A 26,883-nucleotide genomic window follows, 5' to 3' on the forward strand; every position below is an offset into this window, starting at 1 on the left:
AGGCTGTGGGGAGGAATTTTCGAAGAAGTGGAAAATACCACAAAGCAGTAAAATAAAAGGAAGACAGGGTGTTTGTACTGTTGCACAACCAGAACCATGACACAGCGTCTACTGCACAGTATGTCGATTTTAGAGTTGTTACAGTAACTTTTATATTACCTACTTTACTTAGGTTAAGAAAGTTCTTACTAATGTATAACAATTATTTTATTCATAACATTGCAGTTCTCTTTATTGAATCACGCTCCAATACAAACAGTTTCATGTGGCACAATTGTGCGATTTAAGAAATGTCTTGCACTTTGAAGTGTCCAGTATCATCCTTTGAAGCACCATCAGTGTAACATCACTTACCGAAAGCCATAATATCATCCATTTAATATCTGTGTGACTGTGAAATGACCGTCACTCTCATTAGTAATGGACTAATTGTGTTAAATATTCCCTGTCACAGTACAACTCTGCACCGATGAAATGCCATCGACAGCTGCCATGTTGTTTCACCACCACTGACTGATGTTCAGTTTCAGTTTGCTGATTCACGCAATCAGGACTTGAACTTTGCAATGTGATATGCTTATTTATTACACTTTGCAAACATTGAATGAAACTTCCCCACACAAGAATTTGAACAGTTAGCCTTATGTGGCATCATCACGTAAGCTGGTGCTTTTCATAATTTTGATTGGTTTGAAGATCGATTTCCCGTCCTCTCTTATCCTCTCTCCCCTGTCTGAATGTCTTGTGTTGGATGTTTTTCCCCATCCTTCTTCAGCAGTTGAGTAGCAGGACTTTCTGCTGAGGAGCATTTATTTATAGACAAACTGAAACCTACACATTTCCTTAAGTGGACAACTTTACTTCTAACTTTACTTCTAATTTATTATCTGCTCGATTGCCAAACAGTTTCTGCTCTGAGCACATCCACACACATCCTGAGCCACTCTCTCTCTCTCTCTTTCTATCATTCCCTACTATACACTCGATACGCATATTTTTCTTCCCTACTCCCACACCATGGAGATAGTCTACCATTACTTTCTGTAATTGTTCTGAAAATCAGAATTATCCCAAACATATTTTTACCCTAGAAATAAAACAAACCATAAACCAGAGTGAGACCACCTCTTTTTGACAAACCAAGGGTCAGCTGTTTGGTTTGGACCATGGTCAGGGGGAGATTTGACACCTGTAATTGTGGTCTGAATCAAACTAAAAGACCCCAAAGTCTTAGGACGTAGGTGAGGTTAAAATGCTGCATTTGATACACATCATTGAGCCGGGACAGAATGAATGGATAGGGTAATCACTTGTGGATTTCTTTTAATTGGGCAGGAGTCTGGTCATGTCTCTTTTGTTTAACACATTTGACCCAGAGGTTTCAAAGTCTGTACTTATAATTCAGACAATCCTCTTAACAAAAAGTTGAAAGCGCCTCTTCGTCATTTTTGAAGTAGACTGTGTTGTTAATTGACAGCTCCTTCTTTCCGTCTGAAACTTGCCTCTAATTTAGTTCAACACTTCTTCCAAATTCAGAGTCAATATGTCAGAGTTTCTGTTTCTTTTACTTATAAATAGGCTTCCACACGATTTCCCTAGGGATTTGCAATGCTGTATGGATCCATCCTTCTTAATTGACAATTAAATCCATACTTTATCTCCATGAAAGTTTCAGCTGCCTGTCGAGCACTCACCAAATACCATTTACTGCAGAAATATTCAAAACTAGTTTGATTAAAAGTCACAATCTTGACGAATCTCATTAGAATTGTCAGTTAACACTAATGAACTCACCTAAACTACTAACTTTAAGGACTGTAGTTTTAAATTACGACCTGTTTTCATGTCAGAAAAAGGTAATTTACATGCAATATAATGTGCGTTTTAAACAATAATGTATTTTATCAGGTAGAAGACAAAGAAATGAGAAAATATATTATAGGACGTCTGTACTTTTGACATTAAACCCTTTTTTTAAATAAACAGTAATACTCTGACATTTATATGTAAACTCCTAAAAATACTTATTCTTATCTGACATTGATTTTTAAAGAACATTTCAAGTATTCCTTGTTGAAGAGATTAAACACCTCATGTTTTAAAGTCCCTAATTACCTTTTAGATGTCAGTAAACAAAGGCTTATGTCAAATGTTAATCCTTCAACAATACTCATTCACATTTTAATTGAATGCCTGGAGTTATAACCATCATGTTTACGGTACGGAAAACACAAAAGTGTGTGTACTGGGCAGAAAGCATACAGTGGACAGATCAACCCATATGTAAATGTCTCTGCTGGATCATCTGATGCTGTTGTTGCTACAGAACAATCGCTCACCGCTGCAGATCATTTTCCTCACAACATGCTGTGCTGCAGGGCTCAATTCATGCTCCAATTTTAGTACATGCTCATCCATGTGAATCTTTTTGCTTTATTTCTCTGCCATGTTGATGACAAGCCCTGCTTCTCTCTTACCACGTCTTAGGCATGTCTTATGATCAGGAGTGTAATGTTGCATCTTCTTTTGAATCCAAGAGATATGAACCAAACTCTTGAAATCTATCTTAAGTTTGTGCACTTAAAAAACTGAAACATTTACTTTAATTAAATCTATTATGTAGACAGATTTCACATAACTCTCATAGGTTAGTTAGTTGAAAGCAATGATAATAGGTTATTTAACAATATTGCTTTCAACTATAGATTTAATTAAAGTCAATGTTTTTTCATTGTGCTATATTTACATGTGTTTCCTGTCAGAAAATATCTACTTACGAGTGCGTTAAACGAAAAATAATGTTGCCTTCTTAAAGGTGGGGTAGGTAAGTTTGAGAAACCGGCTCGAGATACACTTTTTGTTATATTCCATGGAATGCTCTTAATAAAAAATCCATTAAAAAATGTCATCTGTGGAAGCCGTAGTACTGTAAAAAGCACTGTGTATTTTCAAATTCTAGCGCACTCGAGCTGGTTTCTCCAAAATTACCTACCCCACCTTTAAGGGTAAAAACAACACATATTAGCATGAAATTTGATTAGTTTTCTCTGTCTGAACATACCGTGAGGAAAAGTGAAAATATTATTGACAGACACAAAGTAGGAAAGACAACACAAAAACTGTTCATGTGTTTCAGTCGTTTTTTGGGAATGTGATTACTTGTAAAAATTGACTGGATGATGAACCACTAAAGTGCAATACTAACTCCTCCTATAACCTAATCTTATAGCCCTGTCTTGTAAAGATGCACTGTGTTACAATTAAAGTGCTAACACCTTTTTCAATCCACTTAATATTGTTCTCACAGAGTGCTTCATCCAGTATAGGACTATTGGTTTCTTGGTCTCATCACATAAATGTGCTGTAAACTCTCAGCTCTTTACATCTCATTTTCTTTCTAATGAATGAGAACGGCTTTGGATCCACCATCGATCAAACTCATTTACCACACAACTCAGCTGGCTTTAGTATTTAGCTCCAGCTATTATTGCCAGCTTGCTAACCAAATGGCGCAAATATAACTCTCAGATGTTTTAAGTAATTTTCAAGTCATAATTATTTTACTTTTACCATTGACTCATTCACATTGAGAGTTTAACTTTACTTCCTGTAACAAACAAACAAACATGTTTTACCCAAAACAGGATATTTTTCCTCAACCTAAACAGGCAGTTTAGCTCTAGTAGTTTAGTTTAGCTAGAAAACTGCGATGGTACATTGGTTTGTAATGAATTAGGAATGACAAGCAGGCGTTAAATGACAAGTGATAGTTTAAAAAGCGTAGATGGGACACATACATCGTCATAAAAGTGGTTTGCTACTTGTACACCTTTCCATGTGATCATGTTGTTGATGCATGTTCCCATTCTTTAATGTGAAGTCCTTGATGAAGTCACCTTTACTCCCTCTTATAAAGAGATATTTTGTTTGTAAAACAGTTTGTTCCTTGTTATATTTAGTCATGCTAACTATATTGTTTTTTCTTCATGCCTTGTATCATCACTTTAAAAAACGAAAGTTGTAATAGGCCTTTCATGTTATCCTCTTCAGTGCTTCCGTTAAACATCCATTGTTTCCTCCTCGAGGGATTATTCTTTCCAAACCTCTGCTACACCACTGCCCCTTCACTTTCATGACTCACACTCAAACATAGAAGATAAAGATAAAACCACTGCTGCTCATCATCAAACACTCATATGAATCCCGACTGCAGAGCTTCCTCACTTACACTTATCATAATTATATATATTGATATTGTTGGTCAAACAAGTTGTATATTTCTATAGTGGCATCCAGAGCTTGTTTTGATGAGATTTTGAAAAAACTTAGTTAACAAATGCATATCACCAATATATCAGTCCTATTTTAACTATTGTATCTGTTTTATTGTGTTGCACTGTTGGAGGAGCCTGTGATCTAAGATTTTCATTGATATATCTACACTGTAGCTTTGTACACATGACAATAAAAGCCTTGAATCTCTTTGGTTTTCTTCTTATCCATTCAAAGTATTTTGCTTGGCTTTGAAGCTCCTGTTACCACGGTTTAGTTTTGTTGTCATTAAAACTATTTTAAGGCTTTGGGACAGAATATCTGAATCCTTTGAAACAACAGTAGGACAGATAAGAGACAGACAGAGACTGCATGAGTGGGCAGGCTTGTTTTATATTATGTGATTCTTTAAATATGTGTTTTCTGCGGCCCAGAAGTGATGCTCACGAAACTACAATTTCACACTTCAGTTGGTAAGACCTAATAATTGGAAGAGCACTCGGAGAGCGCAGACCCCGGCCCTGGGCGGTGTCCATGGGTGGAAAAGTAATCGTGCAATGTGATTCACATCGGATGCAACATTTAGTGGGCTCTTCCTTGGCTCTTTCTTCACCCTTCCTCTAAGTTTCATGGAAATCAAGCCAGTCGTTTTTTGGTTGTAAGAGGACAAGTAATAAGTAATGCATGCTCATTCTGATTTAATGCAGGATGTATCATTAATTCCAGTTGCTCACCATTAACACATTCTCAAGTCACTATGACTTTATGTGAGTTAGCAAATGATCATGTTAGAATGATTAATACACACTTACGAAAATTATTGAATATGTGGACTAATTGGTAGCTGTTGAAGTTTATTTCAGACCCATACATTTGCTTAGCCTCCCTAAAATTAACTTCTACATCATTGTCTGTTTTCAGCAGTCTTCCCTACATGTCTTCATATAAAAATGTCTTTGGCAGGACAGCAACAACTGTAACCGTCTCCTTCACCTAAGGTGGAGAGTTATGACAAACACAGCCATGGTAGCGACAACAGAACGCCTTTGAAGTGGGGAATTTTCGGGAAATGCACTTAATGTTAACATTTCTAATGAATAATTACCTTGTCATGCACATGGGATTAATATGGGGAGCGCCAGGACTTGAAAGCCAGAAACAACTCAGCCTGCAACAACTTTGAACAAAATAAACATCCATTTTGTATGTCATGGTTAGTATTTAAGTCCTGGAAAATTACAAAGAATTGAAAAATGTTTTTGAGAATAGTTTGTATTTGTACATGATAGACTGTACTGCTACTACTGTTACATTACATTACATGTCACTTGTTAGACGCTTTTATCCAAAGCGACTTCCATACTCAGTACTGTGGGCAATCCCCACAGGAGCAATTTGGGGTGAAGTGTCTTGCCCAGGGACACAACGACATGCTGACTGCAGTGGGGTTCGAACCTGTGACCCCCTGACCCCAACAACAAGGCTCTATCCACTGCGCCACACGCCTCCCTATTACTTTCGGCCTTAGTTATTAGTAATAAAATGGTTAACATAAAAGTAGTGTGGTTATAGTTATTACCTTGAGTATAAGGTTAGATGTTTTCAATTCCGTTACAAGAATAGGAACGATATTTACTTATTGAAGCTTTTTGAAAGCGTTTCAGCGCCTGTGAGTTTCTGTGAAGATTTACTGGGGAAATAAATATTTCAGGCATGAAAACATTGGTTTGTTAATGGTCCACTTTAAGTGTATTTGACCTGATGGGTGGACGGAAATTAGCTGGTATATTTGTATTCAAAAGCATTCATGTTATTGGAACAATTGATGAAATATGTTCAGGGTTAAAAATAATTTAAAGCTCTCACAAACAATGCACATAACAGATCACACGTTTCAGGAGGGAAATCGTATCTTTTGTTTTGTTACATTACATAGTTAGCACGAACAATGTTCTGAATGCAAGCTCTTTTTACATCACTGCAGATTTAAACCAGACACTCATCTTCCTGTTTGTTCCCCTCCACACACACACACACACACACACACACACACACACACACACACACACACACACACACACACACACACACCACACACACACACACACACACACACACACACACACACACACACACACACACACACACACACACACACACACACACACACACACACCTACACACACACACACACACACACACACACACACACACACACCACACACACACACACACACCACACACACACACACACACACACACACACACACACACACACACACACACACACACACACACACACACACACACACACACACACACACACACACACACACACACAATCTGTTCATCTTTAAAAGGACCATGAACACACAGTGAGGAGTGTATTGCAGTGGAGTGGTGTAAAAAAATCACTGATTGGAACTTTGCCTCAGCAGTAGGAGGCTCTCATGTGTGGAATAAAGTTTAGGCAGAAATTGATGGGTTGTGTTTTGAACCGTTTTAACCTGCTGCTGTGCAACCTGTAAATTGTTAACACAAAAATCTTACTTCTCAAAAGGCTGAATTGTCCAATTTTCTACAATCTATTTCCATTCTATCAGCTTAGAGAAGAGCTGATATTATCCTTCCCAGCCTCTATAATGAGTCCTGAGGTTTGTACCCAGAGGTTTGAATGTGTCGCATTAGCTCCCTCCTTGCAATTGATTTATTCACCATAAATTAGCATGTACCTGTGAAGCCCCTTTAATGTCCTCCAGTGCCGGTCGAGGATTCATTGTATTTACTGTTTGCATATAGTTTCATTATGTGTGTAGGTAGATTGTGGTGCAAATAGTGCATGTACAGTATGTGTGAAACACGTGCATGCTTGTGCCATGTGCATCCCACGCAGGCTGAAAAAAACACTCTTCATTCTTCCAGGCAGCTGCAAACAACAGAGATAAGCTAAATCATTGAGCATTTGAGACATAATTGGATTTCATTGCTATTTACTGAAATGCAGCGTGACATGCAAACATGTCACTGTATAAATGACAGCCATTCATGAAATGTGTCTATTAATCTGCATAGCATACTGGAATTGCTGTTGTTTTATTGTATATATTGACGTGGTTTCCATCTCTCCGCTGTCTGTTTTCATTGTTTGCACTTTAACCTTTGGGCAGTACTTTGACAGAGATCACTTCTGAGTTGACTGTTCATACATTCCTAGTAATCTATATTTTATAGTTTCACTTTCCTTCACATGATGCCGCCCAGCGATCTATAATTCAGTATCTGCATGGTGCAATGAATACTCCATTGTGTTGAACAACAGCATCATGGACTGCATACTGACTGTAATGATCAGCAAAGTGAGCCAACAACCCTGGCAGAGCAAGCTTGTCTATAGGACGGAAAAAAGGCATTCCAAGTGTGTGTGCGCGTGTGTGTGTGTTTGCTTGTGTGTAGGTGAAAGACAATGAAGTAGTTATGAAATGTCTGCATTTCTCTGAATCCATACAGTAAATGTGTTGATGACACTTCTACAAAGAGTTCACTGACGTTTAATCAATTCAAGCGTTTTTTTTGGAGAAAAAATTGAATATTAATTAATTAATTAAACTTTTTATTATCCAGAAAAACTAAACTTAAACTGAAACTTTTCAGGCTGCCTACAGCCCCAACAAAGACGACCAAGAAGATTGAGATTGTTTGAACAGTGAAAGGCAAAAACATGAGGGAAATGAAAGTCGTCAAAGCACTCAATATTGGAAATGACCCCCTGGCTGACCCCCTGGCTGACCCCCTATCATCTGGTTACAAAATGAAGCTGCAATTGTCTATTCCCATGACTCCGGCTATCTAAGCCCTCTTTAATTTACCCCATCATGAATCCCCAGCATCCCTTTATGTTGAAGTAAAATCCCCCTTACACAAACACACACACAAACACAACCACACACATTTACAGCACGCTTGAGTGAACACCATATTAGCTGCATGACAGCAGAGGTAGCAATGTCTCCTTCTCTGGGCTAAATCAATTAGTCTATCTCCAGTGGGGCCGTGCAGTGTTTGCAGGCCGGCTGGGTTCAGAGGGTATTACTGTTTCACCCCGACATAAAAACACCGCACACACTGCAGCATCTGCTTGGATTTGGCCCAAGCCTGAGAGGAAGGAATTGGATTTGTAGTGAACGGTTTGTGATGCAGGCTAACTGGGCAGGGCTGCGTTACTGTGCTTCTTCTCCAGTCATGCTCTTCGAAAGACTCACAAGAACAATCAGATGTTTGTGTTTTATATCATTGTGATCATGCTTTGTTGTTCCAACTTTTCCCCTTGTTTAAACGAAGATAAATGCATGTCTCCTTTCATTGGGCTGAGAGATGCCTCCCTGAATTAGATCTTCAATTTCAAAGCCAGATGTAGAAGCCAACATATTTCACATAAACATTATACATTATATAGCCCAATTTAGGCAGGGCCTGCTCTTAATTGAAAATCTTTTTCCTCTCATCCATTCATTATGAACCTCATTACCTCATTGTGCTGTAAACCAGACCCAGAGGAGATAAGCCTTGTCCTTGACTTGTTTGATGTGTAAACAGATAAGCTTTTCAGCCATCTATCAAACATGATACAGTGTGTGTGTGTGTGTGTGTGTGTCATATTACATAGACAACCGAATGAATAAGTCAATGCTGCCCACGACGATCGTCTTACTAAGCTCACTGTGTGGAGTGTGTCAATATCAATATATCAATCTCCTCTCCACTGATGCGATGATGCGTGACTGTAAGGTAGTCACGCCTGGGTAATCTTCACCCGCCGTCAGTGACAGTTATATTCAACACATCTGCACGTTGAGGTTTCTTGTTGAGATCTGAGAAATGTTTTAATGTGACACTCAATGTCTTCTGCGGTTCTGTAGGGAGCTTTCTTCATCAGAGTGATATTACCATGGTTGTCTGCATTTTGGCTTAAGACTTCTGAAAATTGGAGGCATTAATCAAGCGTGGAGGTTCAATTATATAAGCAATTCAGTTGCATTTTGAGGAATTACGTATCTATTTTCTGTGTGTGTTTGTGTGACTCATACTAAGGTCTATATTTGCCTCTACTGCTTGAGTAGTCCCCAGACAGTACATGGGAAAGAATATCACTTTAAAAAATACTGGACAACTTTTAGTCTATTAGATACTGTTCTATGAATTGATGAGTTAATTTGACAGGACTCAACAACAATTAATAGTCCATGGTTTCAAAGAAAAAACCTAATTTGTGCTCTCAAATAAGCATTAGCAAATCATGCCAAACTCTTGTGTGTACCCGTCACACTTTCACTTATGATTGGACAACTTAGTTGTAATTCTGATATTGGACTGAGTACTGCTAAACACAAATGGCTCAATGATAAAAACAGATGTAAATGGATTAACTGTTGAGTTGTAGTCTAGGCAGCTATTGGTATGAACAAACCAGAGCCTTGTCTTCAATATTTTCAATTAATATTTCTATACAAGGCTTGTCCATGCTTTTATCTTCAGTAGACTCGTAATGGTGTCTTTGCAGGTCTCACTAAAAAAATCTATTAGGAAGCTGCAGCTGATTCAGAACGCCGCTGCTCGAGTCCTCACTAACACTAAGAAAGTGGATCACATCACTCCAGTTCTGAAGTCTTTACACTGGCTTCCTGTGTGTCAAAGAATAGATTTCAAAATACTGCTGCTGGTTTATAAAGCTTTGAATGGTTTAGGCCCAAAATACATTTCTGACCTCCTGCTAAATTATGAACCATCCAGATCTCTCAGGTCTTCAGGGACTGGTCAGCTTTCTGTCCCCAGAGTCAGAACTAAACATGGTAAAGCAGCATTCAGTTATTATGCTCCAAATATCTGGAACAAACTCCCAGAAACCTGCAGGTCCGCTGCAACTCTTACTACTTTTAAATCCAGGCTGAAGACTTTTCTTTTTGCCGCTGCTTTTAATTGAACCATTCACATCTTAAACTGCACTGTAACTTTTATTCATGTATTTTTTCTTTTAATGTTTATTATCTTTTCTTTTTAATGACTGTTTTCTAATGCCATTTTCTTAATGTCTTTCATTTTTGTAAAGCACTTTGAATTGCCTTGTGTTGAAAGGTGCTATATAAATAAACTTGCCTTGCAATGCAAATAAATAACTCTAAAAACCACTGCTCCTCCATAGTTTGAGCTAGACAGAACATATTCCTTTGCTTTAAAATAGTTGTGAACGAGAGAAGAAGGCATTCAAGCTATAATTTACTTTTACAGAGCAGAGTAGGACCAATGCATATGGTTTAGGAAGCAGCACTGGTTTACTGACACTGTGATGGTAAAGCCATTTCAAACCGGAGAGACGTGATGTAAGAATTACATATTTATTGTTTACACGTCATATGAATGAAATGATTGCCATGATAATACAACAGGAGAATGTAATGGTGTTTGGCGATCAGGATAATCATTCAGGAGGGAAAGAACCGCTCCGATTAAATCCCCGGGGTCTAGACACTGGTGGTGGTGATGAGTAGGTGAGACCGGTCTGAAGGAGGAAGGTTTAGCTTTGTCCTGAAGGAGACAGGAGGCGAGAGGGGTGGAGGCGGGTTGCGTGTGATCATCTGCAATGACAACTGACAGGGAGGAAGAGCAGGCATTTAAGGAATTTAGCATGTGCAGCGATTGGCTGCTGAGGGGTAACGCCCTCGTATTTAATGAGGGGGGAAGGGAGCCATAGAGTGACGTGTAAGTGACTCGTGTTAGGTCTTCCTTATTGAACTTTCGTTAAAGCTTTCATTTCAAACCGGAGAGACGTGATGTAAGAATTACATATTTATTGTTTACACGTCATATGAATGAAATGATTGCCATGATAATACAACAGGAGAATGTAATGGTGTTTGGCGATTAGGCCCCGGTTTGCAGGATAATCATTCAGGAGGGAAAGAACCGCTCCGATGAAATCCCCAAAACCAGTGAAGTATGAAATACTGAGATGAACTGAGTTGCTTACCTTGTGGGGTGACTGTTGATCTGGGAATGAAAGATAATAGATTAACATATGTACGCGGCATTGGGCCGGAATCACTGCCGGAGCTTACGGGTCATGCTGAGACTCTGACTGCCGAAATCAGTGCCGGTCTTATCTGAAAACGACCTGCGGGTCGCCTGCCTGGCTAGCAGGGCCTGACTACGCCGCCCGAAGGTCGAACGGTTTTGTTTTGTAACTGACACCGAAGTGTACGGTGGCCCAACGTCCACGACACCGAAGTGTACGGTGGCCTTCCGCCTGACTTCGCAGGATATATCTTTATCTTTTCCTTCTTTACTCTTTTCCTCTTTCTTTATTTCCTTTGTTTTGTAACTGACACCGAAGTGTACGGTGGCCCGGAGCCACGACACCGAAGTGTACGGTGGCCCGAGTCCACGCCTGACTTCGCAGGATATATCTTTTTCTTCTTTACTTTTTCCTCTTTCTTTATTTTGTAACTGTCACCGAAGTGTGCGGTGGCCCGAGTCCGTACCTGACTTTGCAGGATATACATTTTACACTGACACATTTGAGCGGGCCTGGGATTTGGATACCTGTGTCCAGGAGATGAAGCCTGTTACGTGTAGGTGCGCGTGAGACGAGACGTTATTCCTTGTGGGCGGGGCCCGCGGACTAGGACGGGAATGCAGTTTGAATATCAGGTACCTGAGTGAGACATGTATACTTATGAATGTGTTTATGAGCCACCACCAGTTATATGCATAGATACCATAGTTAGGGTCTGAGAGATCTTTGGGAAGTCCGTACGGCGCTGATGTCCGGACGAATGAAGGTTGTGAAGGCGGAGGAGGACCACCGTCCTAGTTGTTGTAGGGATGAGGTAGAGAGACCTTGATTAGCAGCAGAGGTGGCTGCACCTATCCTGAAGGAATGCCCCGGGTATGATATGGGTGATAGGCTGGATTTAGTGAGAACTTGCTTGAGGTAGAAATTGACGGGGCCATGACCCTGCGAACCACTCTCCCTGGAAGAAACCCCCAAAACCCATGGATGGGCGGCATCCGTGAAGAACCTCATTGAGTCAGAGGAACGCACGAGGCCATCGTAAAAGAAAGTAACTCCGTTCCAGTGGGCGAGCAGGAGGGACCAGAATCGAAGGTCTGAGCGGCAGCCTTCGTCTAAGAAAACGCAGTCATGGAGGTTGTCGACCGCTGATGCTGCGTCCAGGAGGCGGGAGATGAACGAGCGCCCCTGGGGGATGACGTACATGGCGAAGTTGAGGTGTCCGAGAAGGGAGAGCAACTGTTGTTTTGTGATAACTTGTTGCTCGCAGTATGACTTGGTGATGTCCCGGATGCGCTGCAATTTGTCGGAGGGGAGAGACGCCTTCATGTCTATGGAGTCGAGGATGATGCCTAAGAACTCTAAGCGTGTGTCGGGAACTAACGTTTTCTCTTTGGAGAGAGGGACACCTCACTCCTGAAGCAGTGTTTAAGCTTGGCCAGTGAGATCCCTGAGCTGTCCTGTGGCGGGTTTATGGGGAGGAAGTCGTCCGGTAGGTGAAGGACGGAGGGGATTCTGACGATGTTCAGCAGGATCCAATAGAGCGCTTCCGAGAAGGAATTGAAGATGCGGGGGCTGCTTCTGCACCCGAAGGTCAGGCGAACGGCGAAGATAGAGTTTGGACTCCCACTTAATACTGAACAAGTTCCACTGAGACGGATGAATGGGGATGATTTGAAGGCATCGGTAATGTCCGCTTTGGAGAGCCGAGCTCCGTGCCCTGTGATCATCTTTATTGCATTATCCACTGAGGCATGGTGAAGGGAGAACTGATCTGGAGGGATGATGCTATTGACGCTGCAGAATGGGCCGGAGCAGGGAGCGGACAGATCGAAAATCAGCCTTTTATTTACGTGTGGCTATTCCGATGGGATTTGAACGGAACACTGAGAAGGGGGGAGGAGCTAAAAGGACCGATTATATATCCTTTGAGAAGTTCTTTGTTGATGAGCTGGGAAACTATGTTGGGTTATTTAGCTGCTGACTGTAAGTTTCTTGCCACGAAAGTCACTGTGGGAGATGGGAGGACCCCTACCCTGAAGCCTTGGGAGAACCCTGACAGGAGATAGTCAACAAACACGGAATCTGTAGATAGCGCAGCTGCTAGCTGAGGGATGTTAATGGGAGTGGAGGGGTGATATTCCAGAATGTTTTTTGTTATTTATTTATGGTTTGATGTTTCTGGCGCAGAGCCACTGTGACGGCCCGTCCACACGGTGGCGTGCATTACAGCTTCCAAACGCTTCTGCCCATTCACTTTGAATGGGGTGACGTCACTTTTAGTAGAACTGTATTTTGGGAAGCGACGTGGAGCGTTTGCTGGCGTTGCTCGCTTCAAAAAGTTGAGCAATGTTCAACTTTTGGCGCCTCGGCAGAAGCGTCAGCCAATGAAATCCCGTTTATGCAAATCTGCCAGTACAAGCGCTAGCCAATCAGACCGCGTGTATGCTGGGAGAGACTACGCAGGTAATTCCTCATATTCCAAAAATTTGAGGGAAAATTCATTATAGCGGTAGTGAATCACCCGGTGCTGTATGATCAGTCTCTGTTCATCTACCGGGATACAAACCAGAGGAGCGAGGCATGGAGGGAGGAGGCAGAGACAGTGGGTGAAACTGGTAGGTTTTCGCCTGTTGGGGATTTTTTTCTTTTTTCTTCCAGTTTACTTAGTTTTAACATTGCTATTGCTTTGTGTGTCGGGGGCAAGAGATTCATGTGATTGGTTGTTGCTGCTGTGCGGACCAGTAGCGTAGGCAGAAATGTACTTTAGGGTGGGCCTGTAAAAATATAGGGTGGGCCAGATTTTTCTTCTGCGCATCAGAAACTAACCACAATCCCGCCGTGGCAGATTACTTTTAGAATACTTCCTTTCTTCTCTTTCCTCCTCTTCTTATCTTTTCTCCTCTTCTTTAGAATACTTTATTTTCCATAACAGATGGGTATGTTTTGGTGAACGGGAGACACGTATTTTACTGTTTTAATGGCTTATGAAGAGCACAAACACAACATTTTAGTGTCATTCTGGACAGCTCTCTCATCTGCACCGCACATAAAAAGAAAAACTCACCCAGACTGCATTCTTTGTACTGTCTTAAAACCTTTCCTTGGAAAAGTTTATGCATTGTAAGGTGTCCTTGGGTGCTTTGAAAGGCCCCCCTAAATAGAATGCATTATCATTATTATTTATTATCTGAAACGATGTAATAACTTTTAAAACTTTTCCCAGTTACTTGCCCCATGCATTCGGCAGCAGCAGGCCATTCAGTTAGATTTGATCCCGTTATAAATGTCATCATTTCGACAATAAATAAATGCTACATAAACGTTATCTTCCACGTTTTATCTAAACATCTCCGTTTCTACCTTCCAATATGTTTTGAAAGAGAACTCTCTCTCTCTCATCTGCGTGCGGGGCGGGGCCTCACGGACACGCTGCATCTCTCGCTCACAGATAGCTGCAGCGCTGTGCACACGGTTCTGCCGGTAATGAATATTACATATTGTGAGGACACTTTCCACCAATAATTCCAATAAGTATTCACTTCAGGTTTACGAAAGTAACTACACTCAGATTACTCGTTTTTCAAATGTAACACCAGCTGAATATACTGATTTTTTTTTCTTTTTTCTTCTGATTACGTAACACCGTTACATGTATTCCGTTACAACCCAACCCTGTGTAAGGGTGAGTGCAAACATTTTCGTTAAAACTAGTACCTGAGTGCATCGGAAGTTGAAGCTCCTGTGGCGGAGTCTTCCAGAGCCTGGAGGCGAGCATCGATAGCTATCATGGAGCTAGTCAGGGATTGCAGGGAGCCGGCCGCGCTACTCTCCATGGGGTGTGTTAGTGACGCTCCCGGACTGGCGAGCCTGAGAAGGGGTGGCTTTTTTGGAGGGGGACGGGATCCTGGAGGGCTCGACTTCCTGCCCTTTTTTTTTACCTCCGCGGCTGCGGCCTCGTCCTGCTCTCTGGGGAGCTGACTGGAGCTGCTGCCCCGGACTGGGGAGCTACGCTGGAGACCTGGTCCGAGAGCTCTCGCAGCTGAGAGAGAGTGAGGCCTGGGGCTGTGGGAAATCCCTGCTGCAGGAGCCGGGCGATGAGGAAGTCTGCCTCTGTTGATAAGCCGCTGTGGGGAGCCGAACCGGGATCGGAGACTTCCAGAGAAGGTTCGTGTTCCGAATTGTCCGAGTTGGACATCTTGAGCTAGTTGTTTCTTACGGTTTTTATCACGAAAAGGAGTATTGTATTGCAACTACCATTGCGTGTGATCATCTGCAATGACAACTGACAGGGAGGAAGAGCAGGCATTTAAGGAATTTAGCATGTGCAGCGATTGGCTGCTGAGGGGTGACGCCCTCATATTTAATGAGGGGGGAAGGGAGCCATAGAGTGACGTGTAAGTAGGGTTGGGAACCGAAACTCGGTTCCAGATGAGAACCGATAAGAAAATGCCGGGTACCGGGTACCCATACAAAATACACAATTTCGGTTCTGCTTAACGGTTCCTAAACGCGGTAGACCCTGTATTCCAGCGGGTCCGTCTGCACCGCGGTGCTGCGGTGACCCGGTGGAATACAGGGCGGACCTGGAGAATCACAGAACGGCCGGTCGTCAGCGGGCCGTTGACGGCCGGCTCGGTACGCTGACGTCCGGCACCGCCCTTCATTTTTTTAAACGGCATCATATAAATTGCGCTGACAGGCGACAGAGGTCCACAGTTGCCCCGCAGCGATGCTCCCCCGCCCTCCCGTAGACATTTCACGAGCTCAGTCACTTCATAACACCAAAGATGGGTCGCGGTAAACACTCTGAAGTGAGGCTCCACTACACTAAAAAAGAAAAAGAAAAGGCAAAGTGTAATGCCTGTTAATAGCTTGCCACAGGCATAGCTCAGTTAAAATAAAGCACAGCTATTGTGCAATACATTTGTATTGCATGTATATTTTTTAGTAACAATTTCAGTTAAAGCTTTTAAGAATAAATATATTTTTGTTATCTAAACGTTTGACCTCTTTATTTTACAATTTTGGAATCGAAACGGGGAATCGATAAGAACCGGAATCGATAAGCAGAACCGGAATCGGAATCGATAAATTTCAAACGATACCCATCCCTACGTGTAAGTGACTCGTGTTAGGTCTTCCTTATTGAACTTGCGCTAAAGCTTTCATTACAATGAAATTATAAAGTGTCAAGCCTGTTGAGCAGCATTAGTTAACTTTATATCGCAGTTATAAGTTAGACCACTGTTTGTGTGGATGTTCCAGTACGCTGCACATTTTCGCCTGGATGCGTACCATCATTCTGTGTCCGTTTCTTTGTACGTGTACTGCAGTTTGGTTTGTAATCATTCGAATGCTCACCTGAGAGCCAGTATTAGAATAATCACATTACACTCCCTAATCTATTCCTATTTTACAGATTACAGTGAATACAGCGACATATGGTTACAAAATGTATCCTGTAGTAGTGTAATTGAATTACGTTTTTTTTGTTTACTTTTCCTCTGAATTACAAGTGGTTATTATCCTTTCTGCTGCTCTTAAATAATACATTAAAGCAAACCGAACATATGGAAAGCTGGAGGAAATGGAATGCCTTCTATGGTGATTACAGTAACAGTCCTTATGCCCACTGGTACACCATACCCCATTTCCACATTTCAGCTCTTATCTCGTTCATTATAACTTGAAAGTAAGTCAGCTTCTGTTACCTGGAGGCAATATGGTCAGCGTCTTTGTATTTCCTGAGCATCATTAACAGTAAATGTGAAGGAAGTGGAGTTTATCAATCACAAGTCCAAAGGTCCGTAAGGCTTTCCAAATGAGAAAGACGGTTTTCTCGGTTAATGAGATTTGTGTGCTTTAAACAAAAAATATTAGATTTTTGTTCTTACATATTTATTTCCAGTCCATCCAAATTAAATCCAGAGGAAGTCGGACAGAGATGGAGCAGAGAGGAAATGATGAACTAGTCAACCAACATGCTTTTCATTTTTCTGGGAACTGTCAATTAGGGAAAGTAGTCGCTCTGGCAAAACATATCATTTATTCCCGCAACAATCTCAAATAATAATTTTAGTATAGACTGTGTAACTTTGGTGAAATGTGATAAATCTACAAAACAGCTGGAAGTGAGTGGCTGTTAAGTCCCTGTATCAAGTCATAATGCTCTGTTTACAGGTCGCTGTTGAGTTTCCATTGTTCATGTTCCTTTATTTCCCCTTATGTGTCAGGATTAGTATGTCATGTCACGTTTCTAGGTGTGGGTGTTTTTCCGTTCTCCTTGTCATGTTTTCCTCCCTGTATATTGTCTGGTCTCTTTTCCCTGTGTTTTCATGTCTGTCGTTAGTTCCCTGGTGTGTCTAATTTCCTGATTGTTTTCACCTGTCACTCCTTGTGTGTCTCCTGTGTGGCTCATCAGTGTCAGCCCCGCCCCTGATTGTTCCCACCTGTGTCTAGTTGCCCTGTGTTTAAATTCCCCTGTCTCCCAGTGTTCAGTGTCAGTTCGTCTGGTCTATTGTCATGGTAAGGTCTATGCTCCTGGTACTCATGAAAGGTTTTTGATTCCTCACTGCGTGAGCGCCTTCATTTTTTGTTCTCTGTTTTTTGTCATCTCGACTAGAGTTTTGGTGGTTACCTTTTTGTTCATTTTTGCCAGTCATGGAAAAATAAAGTATCTTACAATACTTTACCTCTGTCTCCCTGTCTGCAATTGGGTCCAACATCCTAAGTGCCTGAGATTGTAACATTATGTGTTGTGTGTTGTATGTAATAGGATAGTTTGTGGATGCCTGTATCCAGTACGGGGGAGGGGATGATGGTAAAGTTCAATAGAACTAATCTTCTCTTTTCTATTTTGCTCTTCTCTTATTTATCTCACCTATAGGATGAACGTGCTGCAGAGAAAGCTCCATGACAAATCCTTCCTCGCTGTATGGACGCTGCTTCTGAAAGGCTTTCTAAAAGTGAAGAGGGAAAGCTTTCACACACCCAGTACCTGAAAAAAGGGCTTTTCTGATCGGCTTCTATACAACGACTAAAAGCTACGAGATGATTAAAAATCAACCAAAGGATTCCTGGATGTTTGTCCTCCTCTGCATCATGTAACTGTAATGTTCTGGCTTTCTAATATCATCGAAGACACTAGCCAAGTTTCAGCACAAATCTCAATTTAGAAGGCTTCACGTGGACAGGGTACAGATAAGAAGAGAGACAACAAGCAAGCCTTGTGTATCTTTCGTCATCATCTTCCTACATGCAGCTCCCAGCATAGCGTTATTGAAAAGGAGGAGTCCATTAAAGCATTTGATAGATAGGAAGGTTTGGTCTGAAGGTGTTGTTGCCGGCTGGCTGCTAGCTGGAGATGAGATAAGAGCGTTGAGAAGAGAGAAAAGGAGTGCCAGCCTGACAGGAGCTGAATACAAATTAGGATTCCTCTCTCCAGCAGCTACACCAGTGAGGCGAATCAATATGAGAGAGACTAAATGGACATATTAGACATAAATACAAATATTAGCTGGCTTAAACTACAGAAGCATTAGTTGTGGATGGAACTAGATGATTGTTATATGGTTGATATAAAATAGCAATAGGGATATTGCAATGTGAAATAAGATGCATAAAAGACAAGACATTTTTCTTCAGCCCAAACCAAAAATGCCATGCCACTGTACAGCCTTTTTAAGCGCCATGCCTGAACTGATGTAATGAGGCTGGTTTAAACCTTGGAAAAAAAATAGGGTTTAAAAGAAGCGGAGGCGAGATGGAGCTGGATAACAGCTCACTGGACTACTTTACCAGCAACTCCACAGAAAACCCTGACACCATTACAGCTCCACCCTGGAGTGAGGCAACAATTCTCGGTTTCCAGATCTCCCTCTCTGCCGTGTTAGCCCTCGTCACCTTGGCTACCGTGCTTTCAAACGCCTTCGTCATCGCCACCATCTATCTGACCAGGAAGCTCCACACACCTGCCAACTTCCTGATCGGCTCCCTGGCCGTCACAGACCTGCTGGTGTCTATTTTAGTAATGCCGATCAGCATCGTCTACACTGTCAGCAAGACGTGGTCGCTGGGGCAGATTGTTTGTGACATCTGGCTGTCGTCTGACATCACCTTCTGCACGGCCTCCATCTTGCACCTGTGTGTGATTGCATTGGACCGCTACTGGGCCATCACAGACGCACTGGAGTACACAAAACGCCGCACTATGCGCCGGGCAGCGGTCATGGTCGGGGTAGTGTGGGTGATCTCCATATCTATTTCCATGCCTCCACTTTTCTGGCGGCAGTCCAAAGCCCACGAGGAGCTCACAGAGTGCTTGGTGAATACAGATCAGATCTCCTACACCCTATACTCCACCTTCGGCGCCTTCTACGTCCCCACGGTGCTTCTCATCATCCTCTACGGACGGATCTATGTAGCCGCCCGCTCCCGCATCTTTAAAACGCCGTCGTCTTCTGGGAAGCGTTTCACCACAGCACAGCTCATCCAGACCTCTGCAGGCTCCTCTCTCTGTTCTCTAAATTCTGCCTCCAACCAGGAAGCCCACCTACACTCTGGCAATGTGGGAGGAGGGGGAGGATCACCTCTGTTCATGAATAGCGTGAAAGTGAAGCTGGCAGACAGCGTGCTGGAGAGGAAACGCCTGTGTGCGGCTCGGGAGAGGAAAGCGACCAAGACACTGGGCATCATCCTGGGCGCTTTCATTGTTTGTTGGCTCCCGTTCTTTGTGGGCACACTCGTCACGGCCATATGTAAAGAGTGCTGGTTTGATCCAGTGCTCTTTGATGTATTTACCTGGCTGGGATACCTAAACTCCCTCATCAATCCTGTTATCTACACCGTATTCAACGATGAATTCAAACAAGCTTTCCAGAAACTCATGAAATGCAGACGCTTCCACTGAAAGAAACTGATTCAAACTTTTAAAGAACAGTGAGTGTAAAAGAGAAAAAGCAAACAACATAATAATTATAATGGAAGTACTGTGTACACGTAAATGTCCCATCTTGTTTTTTTTTTTTATATCAAACAGCGCTGTGCCATAGCTCTTTAGATACCTAAAGCATATCATCCATACAGGCTTAATCATGCATGCTAAAAAAAGGAAATCTTGATCCCGAAGAATGTTGGAACGCTTCTTCAAAGACAAAGAAAGAGGATTTCAAGGCCATTTAAATGTCAATGGGACACTTGTGTTATTTTCTTTGACAAAGGCAGAGATCAAAAACAAGGATTGGTGTGGGATGAGGGAACTCAGAAGGACTGGATTTAATCCAGCGGAAATGAAAAGCCATGAAATATATGTTGTCTTAATCTCTGTGTGCTGCTGCTCCCATAAAATGTCTCTGTGGTACAGTAAAGCACTTAGAAAAGACTGCAAAAATCCAGAGATTCAGTATATGTTGCCATGTTCAGTATGCAATTATATTTGTGTGTGGGTACAGGTAGTTACTTTACTGTAATATATGCGTGTTTGAAGAAGGAGACTTGTCAAGTGTCTGCCATTTATGCTTTTCCCAGTGAGGCTTGTCTCGTTGTTACAGAGACAGAAATGGAAACAGCATTTCCACTCTGCCTCTGAATTTTAAGTAACAGCTAATGCCATAGCAACAAATAAACCCATTCAAAAACATTATGAAATGATGTGCTCTGCTACGAGGACACGGATCAGAGTGGTGGCTTCTGAAGGCAAAATTGGACTCTATTTTTGCGATTTTATGTGTTTGGTTTATTCAATGTTAATACCTGTGTTACAGTTCAGTAAAAGCGTATCGGTGGCAGATGGTATAACCTCTGCAGAAGTGTTTTCAGGATAAAATCATCTAGCAGTTTTCCAAGCGACTCTTCTACTTCCATATAAAAACTGATCAGTGCCACCGATTGGCTAATGAATAACACACTGCTTAGTTAGTGCACACATTTATGGCAAACAAAGAAATGCATACTTAAAATGAAATGTACATGCCAAACACAGTTGTGAGAAATTATAACGTTTGTTTAAATAATCCAACGAATAGTTCTAACTAAAAGCTTATGTTTTTTTTTACTCAAATAAGCAAAAACATCCATCCATCTTCTCCCGCTTATCCGTGGTCGGGTCGCGGGGGTAGCAGTTCCAGCAGAGAGCCCCAAACTTTCTTTTCCCTGGCGACATCAACCAGCTCTGACTGGGGGATCCCAAGGCGCTCCCAGGCCAGCGAAGAGATATAATCCCTCCATCTGGTCCTAGGTCTACCCCTTGGTCTCTTCCCAGCTGGACGTGCCTGGGGGAGGCGCCCAGGTGGCATCCTAACTGGATCTCAGACTTTCTCAAAAACAGGCGACAGAGAGTCTTTGTTAACGGGAAACCATCTGGATGGTGCCCAGTTCTCAGTGGAATTCCACAAGGTAGTGTCCTGGGTCCTGCACTGTTTGTCCTCTACATCAACGACCTACCCGATAATGTGAGCTCCAGGGTCCAGATGTTTGCAGATGATACAAAAGTCTTCAAGGAAATTAAGTGTAAAGAGGATGCAGAAAAACTCCAGTCAGATCTCAGAGAAATACAAAGATGATCAGAGTGTTGGCAGCTCAAATTCAATGCAGCAAAGTAATTAGGTTTTTAGGCACTTAGGTTTTCTGAATAAAAAATATGAGTATAATATGGGTGATAATTCAAACACTATAAACCTATCCGAGACTCAGAATGAAAAGGACCTTGGTGTGAATGTTGACAATACCCTGACATTTAGTGACCATATCCGTCGGGCAAGTAACAAAGCGAATGGTATCCTAGCAATGATCCGCAGATCATACACTTATTTGGACTCTGACGTAGTACGTAGTTTATACATCTCTCTTGTACGGCCACTCCTCGAGTATGGGAATGTCGCTTGGTCCTCCATGTACAAAAAGGATGCTGAGCTCATCGAGAAAATACAGAGAAGGGCAACGAAGCTGGTTCCAGAACTAAAGGACCTACCATATCAAGAACGACTGCAAAGTCTTAAAATCCCGAGTATGTATTATAAAAGGGCGAGGGGAGATATGATCGAAGTTTTCAAATATCTCCACAACATCTACAAAACATCATGCCCACTACAACGGGATTATAACACCATAACTCATGGACACTGCCTCAAGTTGAAGAAACAGTACTTGAGTATCCGCCGCAACTTTTTCAGCCTGCGTGTGGTTGACTTGTGGAATGATCTGCCAGAAAGCGTTGTCACATCCAAGACGGCTAACTGTCTCAAATCCCGCCTCGACCACTACTGGTCAAACATCACCTTCACTTTGGACTATGTGACTGTTGCCAGCATCCATAGTAAATAAATAATCAGTGATCTACTCATTTATTTATGAGCGACTAAAAGGCCTTAGGCCTATTACAGCCGTATCCTATTGATTGATTGATTGATTGATTGATTGAGGTGCCCGAACCACCTCAACTGGCTCCTTTCGACGCGAAGGAGGAGCGGCTCAACTCCGAGTCCCTCCCTGATGACCGAACTTCTCACCTTATCTCCTAAGGGAGACACCAGCCACCCTGCGGAGAAAACCCATCTCGGCCGCTTTTATCCGCAATCTCGTTCTTTCGGTCATGACCCATCCTTCATGACCATAGGTGAGGGTAGGAACGAAAATGGCCCGGTAGACAGAGAGCTTTGCCTTCTGGCTCAGCTCCCTTTTCGTCACAACGGTGCGGTAAAGCGACTGCAGTACCGCTCCCGCTGCTCCGATTCTCCGGCCCATCTCACGCTCCATTGTTCCCTCACTCGAGAACAAGACCCAGAGATACTTGAACTCCTTCACTTGGGGTAAGGACTCATTCCCTACTTGGAGCGGACAGTCCATCGGTTTCCTGCTGAGAACCATGGCCTCAGATTTGGAGGTGCTGATCCTCATCCCAGCCGCTTCACACTCGGTTGCGAACCGATCCAGTGAGTGCTGAAGGTCGCAGACCGATGAAGCCATTAGAACCACATCATCTGCAAAAAGCAGTGGTGCAATCCTTAGTCCACCGAACTGCAGACCCCCTCCCCCATGACTACGCCTCGAAATCCGATCCATGTATATTACAAACGGGATTGGTGACAAAGCGCAGCCCTGGCGGAGGCCAACCCTCACCGGAAATGGGTCCGACTTACTGCCGAGGACCTGGACACAGCTCTCGCTTTGGGAGTACAGAGATTAGATGGCCCTGAGTAGAGACCCCCTCACCCCATACTGGGTGAGCAAAAACATTATTTCAGTTATTGTATATTAAATGGCTCTATTCAAAATATGAGTTTCCCTTGTTAGAGACATGTTTCCTTGACAAATGTAACACCCCAGAAACCATGATGGCTTTTTTTTCTCAGGTCTAGACAGCAGAAAAGTAACTGAATAATTGACTGCTTAACATGTTGCTGAATCCATCAGATGTACTGTTGACAGCCACTTTAATGCAAAATACAAGTCAAATTACCATTTTACAACATTCATTCCAAGTGACAGACAGAACAGGAGGAGTGTAAATTCAAAGCTATTTTTACAATACATGTCAGACGAGATGAGAAACTACATGTAGTGTATGGGTTTTTATGGTGGGTCACACACAGGACAGATTTCCCACAACATGTTGAGGTCACATGAAAGCCATGGTTCATTTTGTATGTGCGACAGGCACAGGGAAATGCAATCAGAAATAAGTACTACAGAGACGGTGTTAAAAAAGAAGTGAATGTGAGTTTGTTTGAGGAAATAAGGACAGAAACTTAACAGAAAGACAACTCCCTAACGTTAAATCATAAATTATGCCTGAGAGTAGGAGTAACAAGAGTGCTGAAAAATATGTGACTGGAATGCTACTAAAATTTGCTGCAGGTCAATTTAATCATTCATTTGTGGCAAATATCTTATTTACATCCCTGATTATCTATAAGGTACACTTTAAATATTGAAGTCGAGACTCAGAAATATAGAAAAAAGGAGAGAAATCAGGCGTTAAACAGAGCAAGTTGGATAACCTTCGCATGTTTGTGCGTGCCAGGAGTTCAAGAGGCTGGTGATATGCCGCTCATATGAGCCAATAAATGTATTAAAAGATTATTTGATCAATCCCACAGAAAGAATAAAGTCACTTAAAGAACTATAACATATTTTTTTTATAAGAGATTTAGTTTAGTCTGAGTGACTTAAATTGACTCAGCCCACTGATGCACTTCAGAGTCCACCTTTACCACGTCCAAAGCAGAGCACAGAGTGACCAAATGGTTTCTGCCATCAATTCTTCATGTCTGGCTCTCAGAGTGCCAGCTGTACACTATACATCTATATATACTATTATTATATTATTATTATTATTATTATGATATACATGCATACACCATGCATCTCTGTGATACCACGACCATTGCTCTCAGTGTCTCCCACTGGTCTGGAAATGACTGGCTGAATGAACCAGTGGAGATGTGGTCAATGTTGCATTAGACTCAATTCAGTCTGATTATTAAATTATAAAATAAATGAATTATTAATGTGCAACTTGTTTGTATACTTTTTCAACCATGGCTGCAGTTCAATCACTGGCCCAGTATATTGAACGGAGCATTACATATGTTATAGATGACATTTTAGATGTCAAAAGTATTGGTTGATTTTCCTAGCATAAAATAATACTTTTTACATAGTATTTACACATATATATATATATTAGATATACAGATGGTAGTATACATGTCATACGTTTTATTTTCATCAATGAAGTACAGAAACTTATCTCAACATTGGGTGAAAATGAATGTGAAATATATGTCACATAACATACATTTTAGGATTAATTGTAATAGTTTGCAATGTAAAATACATCAGCCTTCGGTCAGAGTTGTCGCTCAGTTGCGCACGGCTACGAAGTTCTACAGAAGTAAAAAAGGGCAAAGACATTCATACTTTTCCTTAGCATACCAGCGACAGCTTTAAATAAATAATCCATAGACATGGAAGCTAACAGCTAATGTAACCAAATTAATTACACCGTGAATATATCAAGCTCTGTGAAAAGAGGTCACATTAGCCTTGCAGTGTTACCAAATGAATGTTCTCTTTTAATTTAAAAGGCTGGTCACATTTAACAGTGTTAAACAAAGAAAATGTAATTATTCAGGATACAGCATTAAAAGATACCACAATTAGCCCATCAGCTATTGATCAATGCCTTCGGGAACTGAGGCGTGCAAAGGTGACTTAACTAGCTAGCACGTGCAGAACAAACAAAAAAGGAATATCTGCAAAAGACACAATAGAATAATCTTTACAGCTGAGTTGATTAAGCAAATGTCAAGCTTGGGTTTAAATCAGGCTGCATGTGTCTTTCTCCTCTGTGAACTCAAATCAAATAAAGACTAAAATGCCAAAGAACTGCACAAAAGGGGAGCCAAAAGTAGTATCACTTGGTATCAGCCTGGCTGGGGGACCACTTCAGAAAATGTTAGGCTGTCTGGAGCAGGGAAACCAAAAGGTCAGGATGCACTTAACCTCTCGGGAAGAGGACTGTCACTTCTCCACTCATTCTGCACTAAACAAATTCATCCCCCTGAGACTGAGTCCAACGGGCCTGTTAACCAAGTCAGGATGAAGGGCAATACAGTGCAACTCCACCATATATATCACACATGTTTAGCAACTTAAAAATATCAACCCCAACAGATATATTTATATACTTTATTTATATACTTTATTTATTTACTCAGCTGCTTTAATAAGGAAAAAAGTCCTATGGGAATGTTTGAGAATGAATTGTGCAGTTCAGTCACTTCCCATCTGTGTATTTTGGAAGAGAGAAATACAACTCCTGTAGATGGTGTTAAGTCTGCCAACTTTTTAAAAACATATCGTTGATATTATTGAAAGATGTCAAATAATTAAGTACATTTCAAATGTCAAATTCTTCCTTTATCCTGAGTTACTGTGAACCGAAATACCAATAAATCAGCGCACCTTAAAATGCTACTTTCTTGCTTTCTGTAGGGTTATACTAAGAGTTGCAGTAGACTAGGAAGAGAGGATACAGAATATTAATGATGCAGTCGTTCTGAACATGAGACAGAGTGCTGTCCACAACAAGTTGACTTTTTGAATAACAAGCACATTATGCAATTTGACAGGCGTCTCACACAGAGACACTTAAACTGCACTCTGTCTGTGCGTCCAGACATGCATTTTTAGTGTGGTCTATAGGCCTCCTGTATACAAATCCACACACACTCATAAAACACCTTTGCTAACTCATCATACATGATCGCAAACACAGAACATGAATGATTCAAGAGGCTACATGAATATTCTAGACTTCTTGCCTTGTGTAAAACAGTGGTTTCAAATCCTTTCCCTTACTGGTAAGGCACAGCATGGAGTGGTAATGAAATGAAAAGAACATGCAGGCTCCATTGAAATTGTAATGAAATGTTTTATACCGCACAAAAACTACTGCATAAATATATTTCATCCAGAACAAGTGAAATAAGGTTCTCCAGGGAGACGTTCAACGAGACTTACTGAAGGATAAATAAAACCGCCCT

At 41.7% G+C, this 26,883-nt stretch overlaps 1 protein-coding gene across 3 annotated transcripts in view; it reads left to right on the top strand.

Annotated features, from left to right (window-relative positions):
* htr1d (5-hydroxytryptamine (serotonin) receptor 1D, G protein-coupled) overlaps positions 1-21,279 on the top strand; it is a 34,749-nt gene extending 13,470 nt beyond the window's left edge. Inside the window, exons 1-2 of one of the 3 annotated variants that reach the window (XM_034231689.1) lie at positions 15,458-15,502; positions 18,225-21,279. In XM_034231689.1, the coding sequence (XP_034087580.1) occupies positions 19,101-20,246 (1,146 nt within the window). In that variant the 5' untranslated portion in view covers positions 15,458-15,502; positions 18,225-19,100 and the 3' untranslated portion in view covers positions 20,247-21,279. Of the gene's footprint in view, positions 1-15,457; positions 15,503-17,847; positions 17,864-18,224 lie in introns of those variants that run through there. The other 2 variants (XM_034231688.1, XM_034231687.1) reach the window with 2 other exon arrangements.
* The last annotated feature ends 5,604 nt before the right edge of the window (positions 21,280-26,883 follow it).

Source organism: Gymnodraco acuticeps, unplaced genomic scaffold, assembly GCF_902827175.1.
Source record: "Gymnodraco acuticeps unplaced genomic scaffold, fGymAcu1.1, whole genome shotgun sequence".
Taxonomy (NCBI): domain Eukaryota; kingdom Metazoa; phylum Chordata; class Actinopteri; order Perciformes; family Bathydraconidae; genus Gymnodraco; species Gymnodraco acuticeps.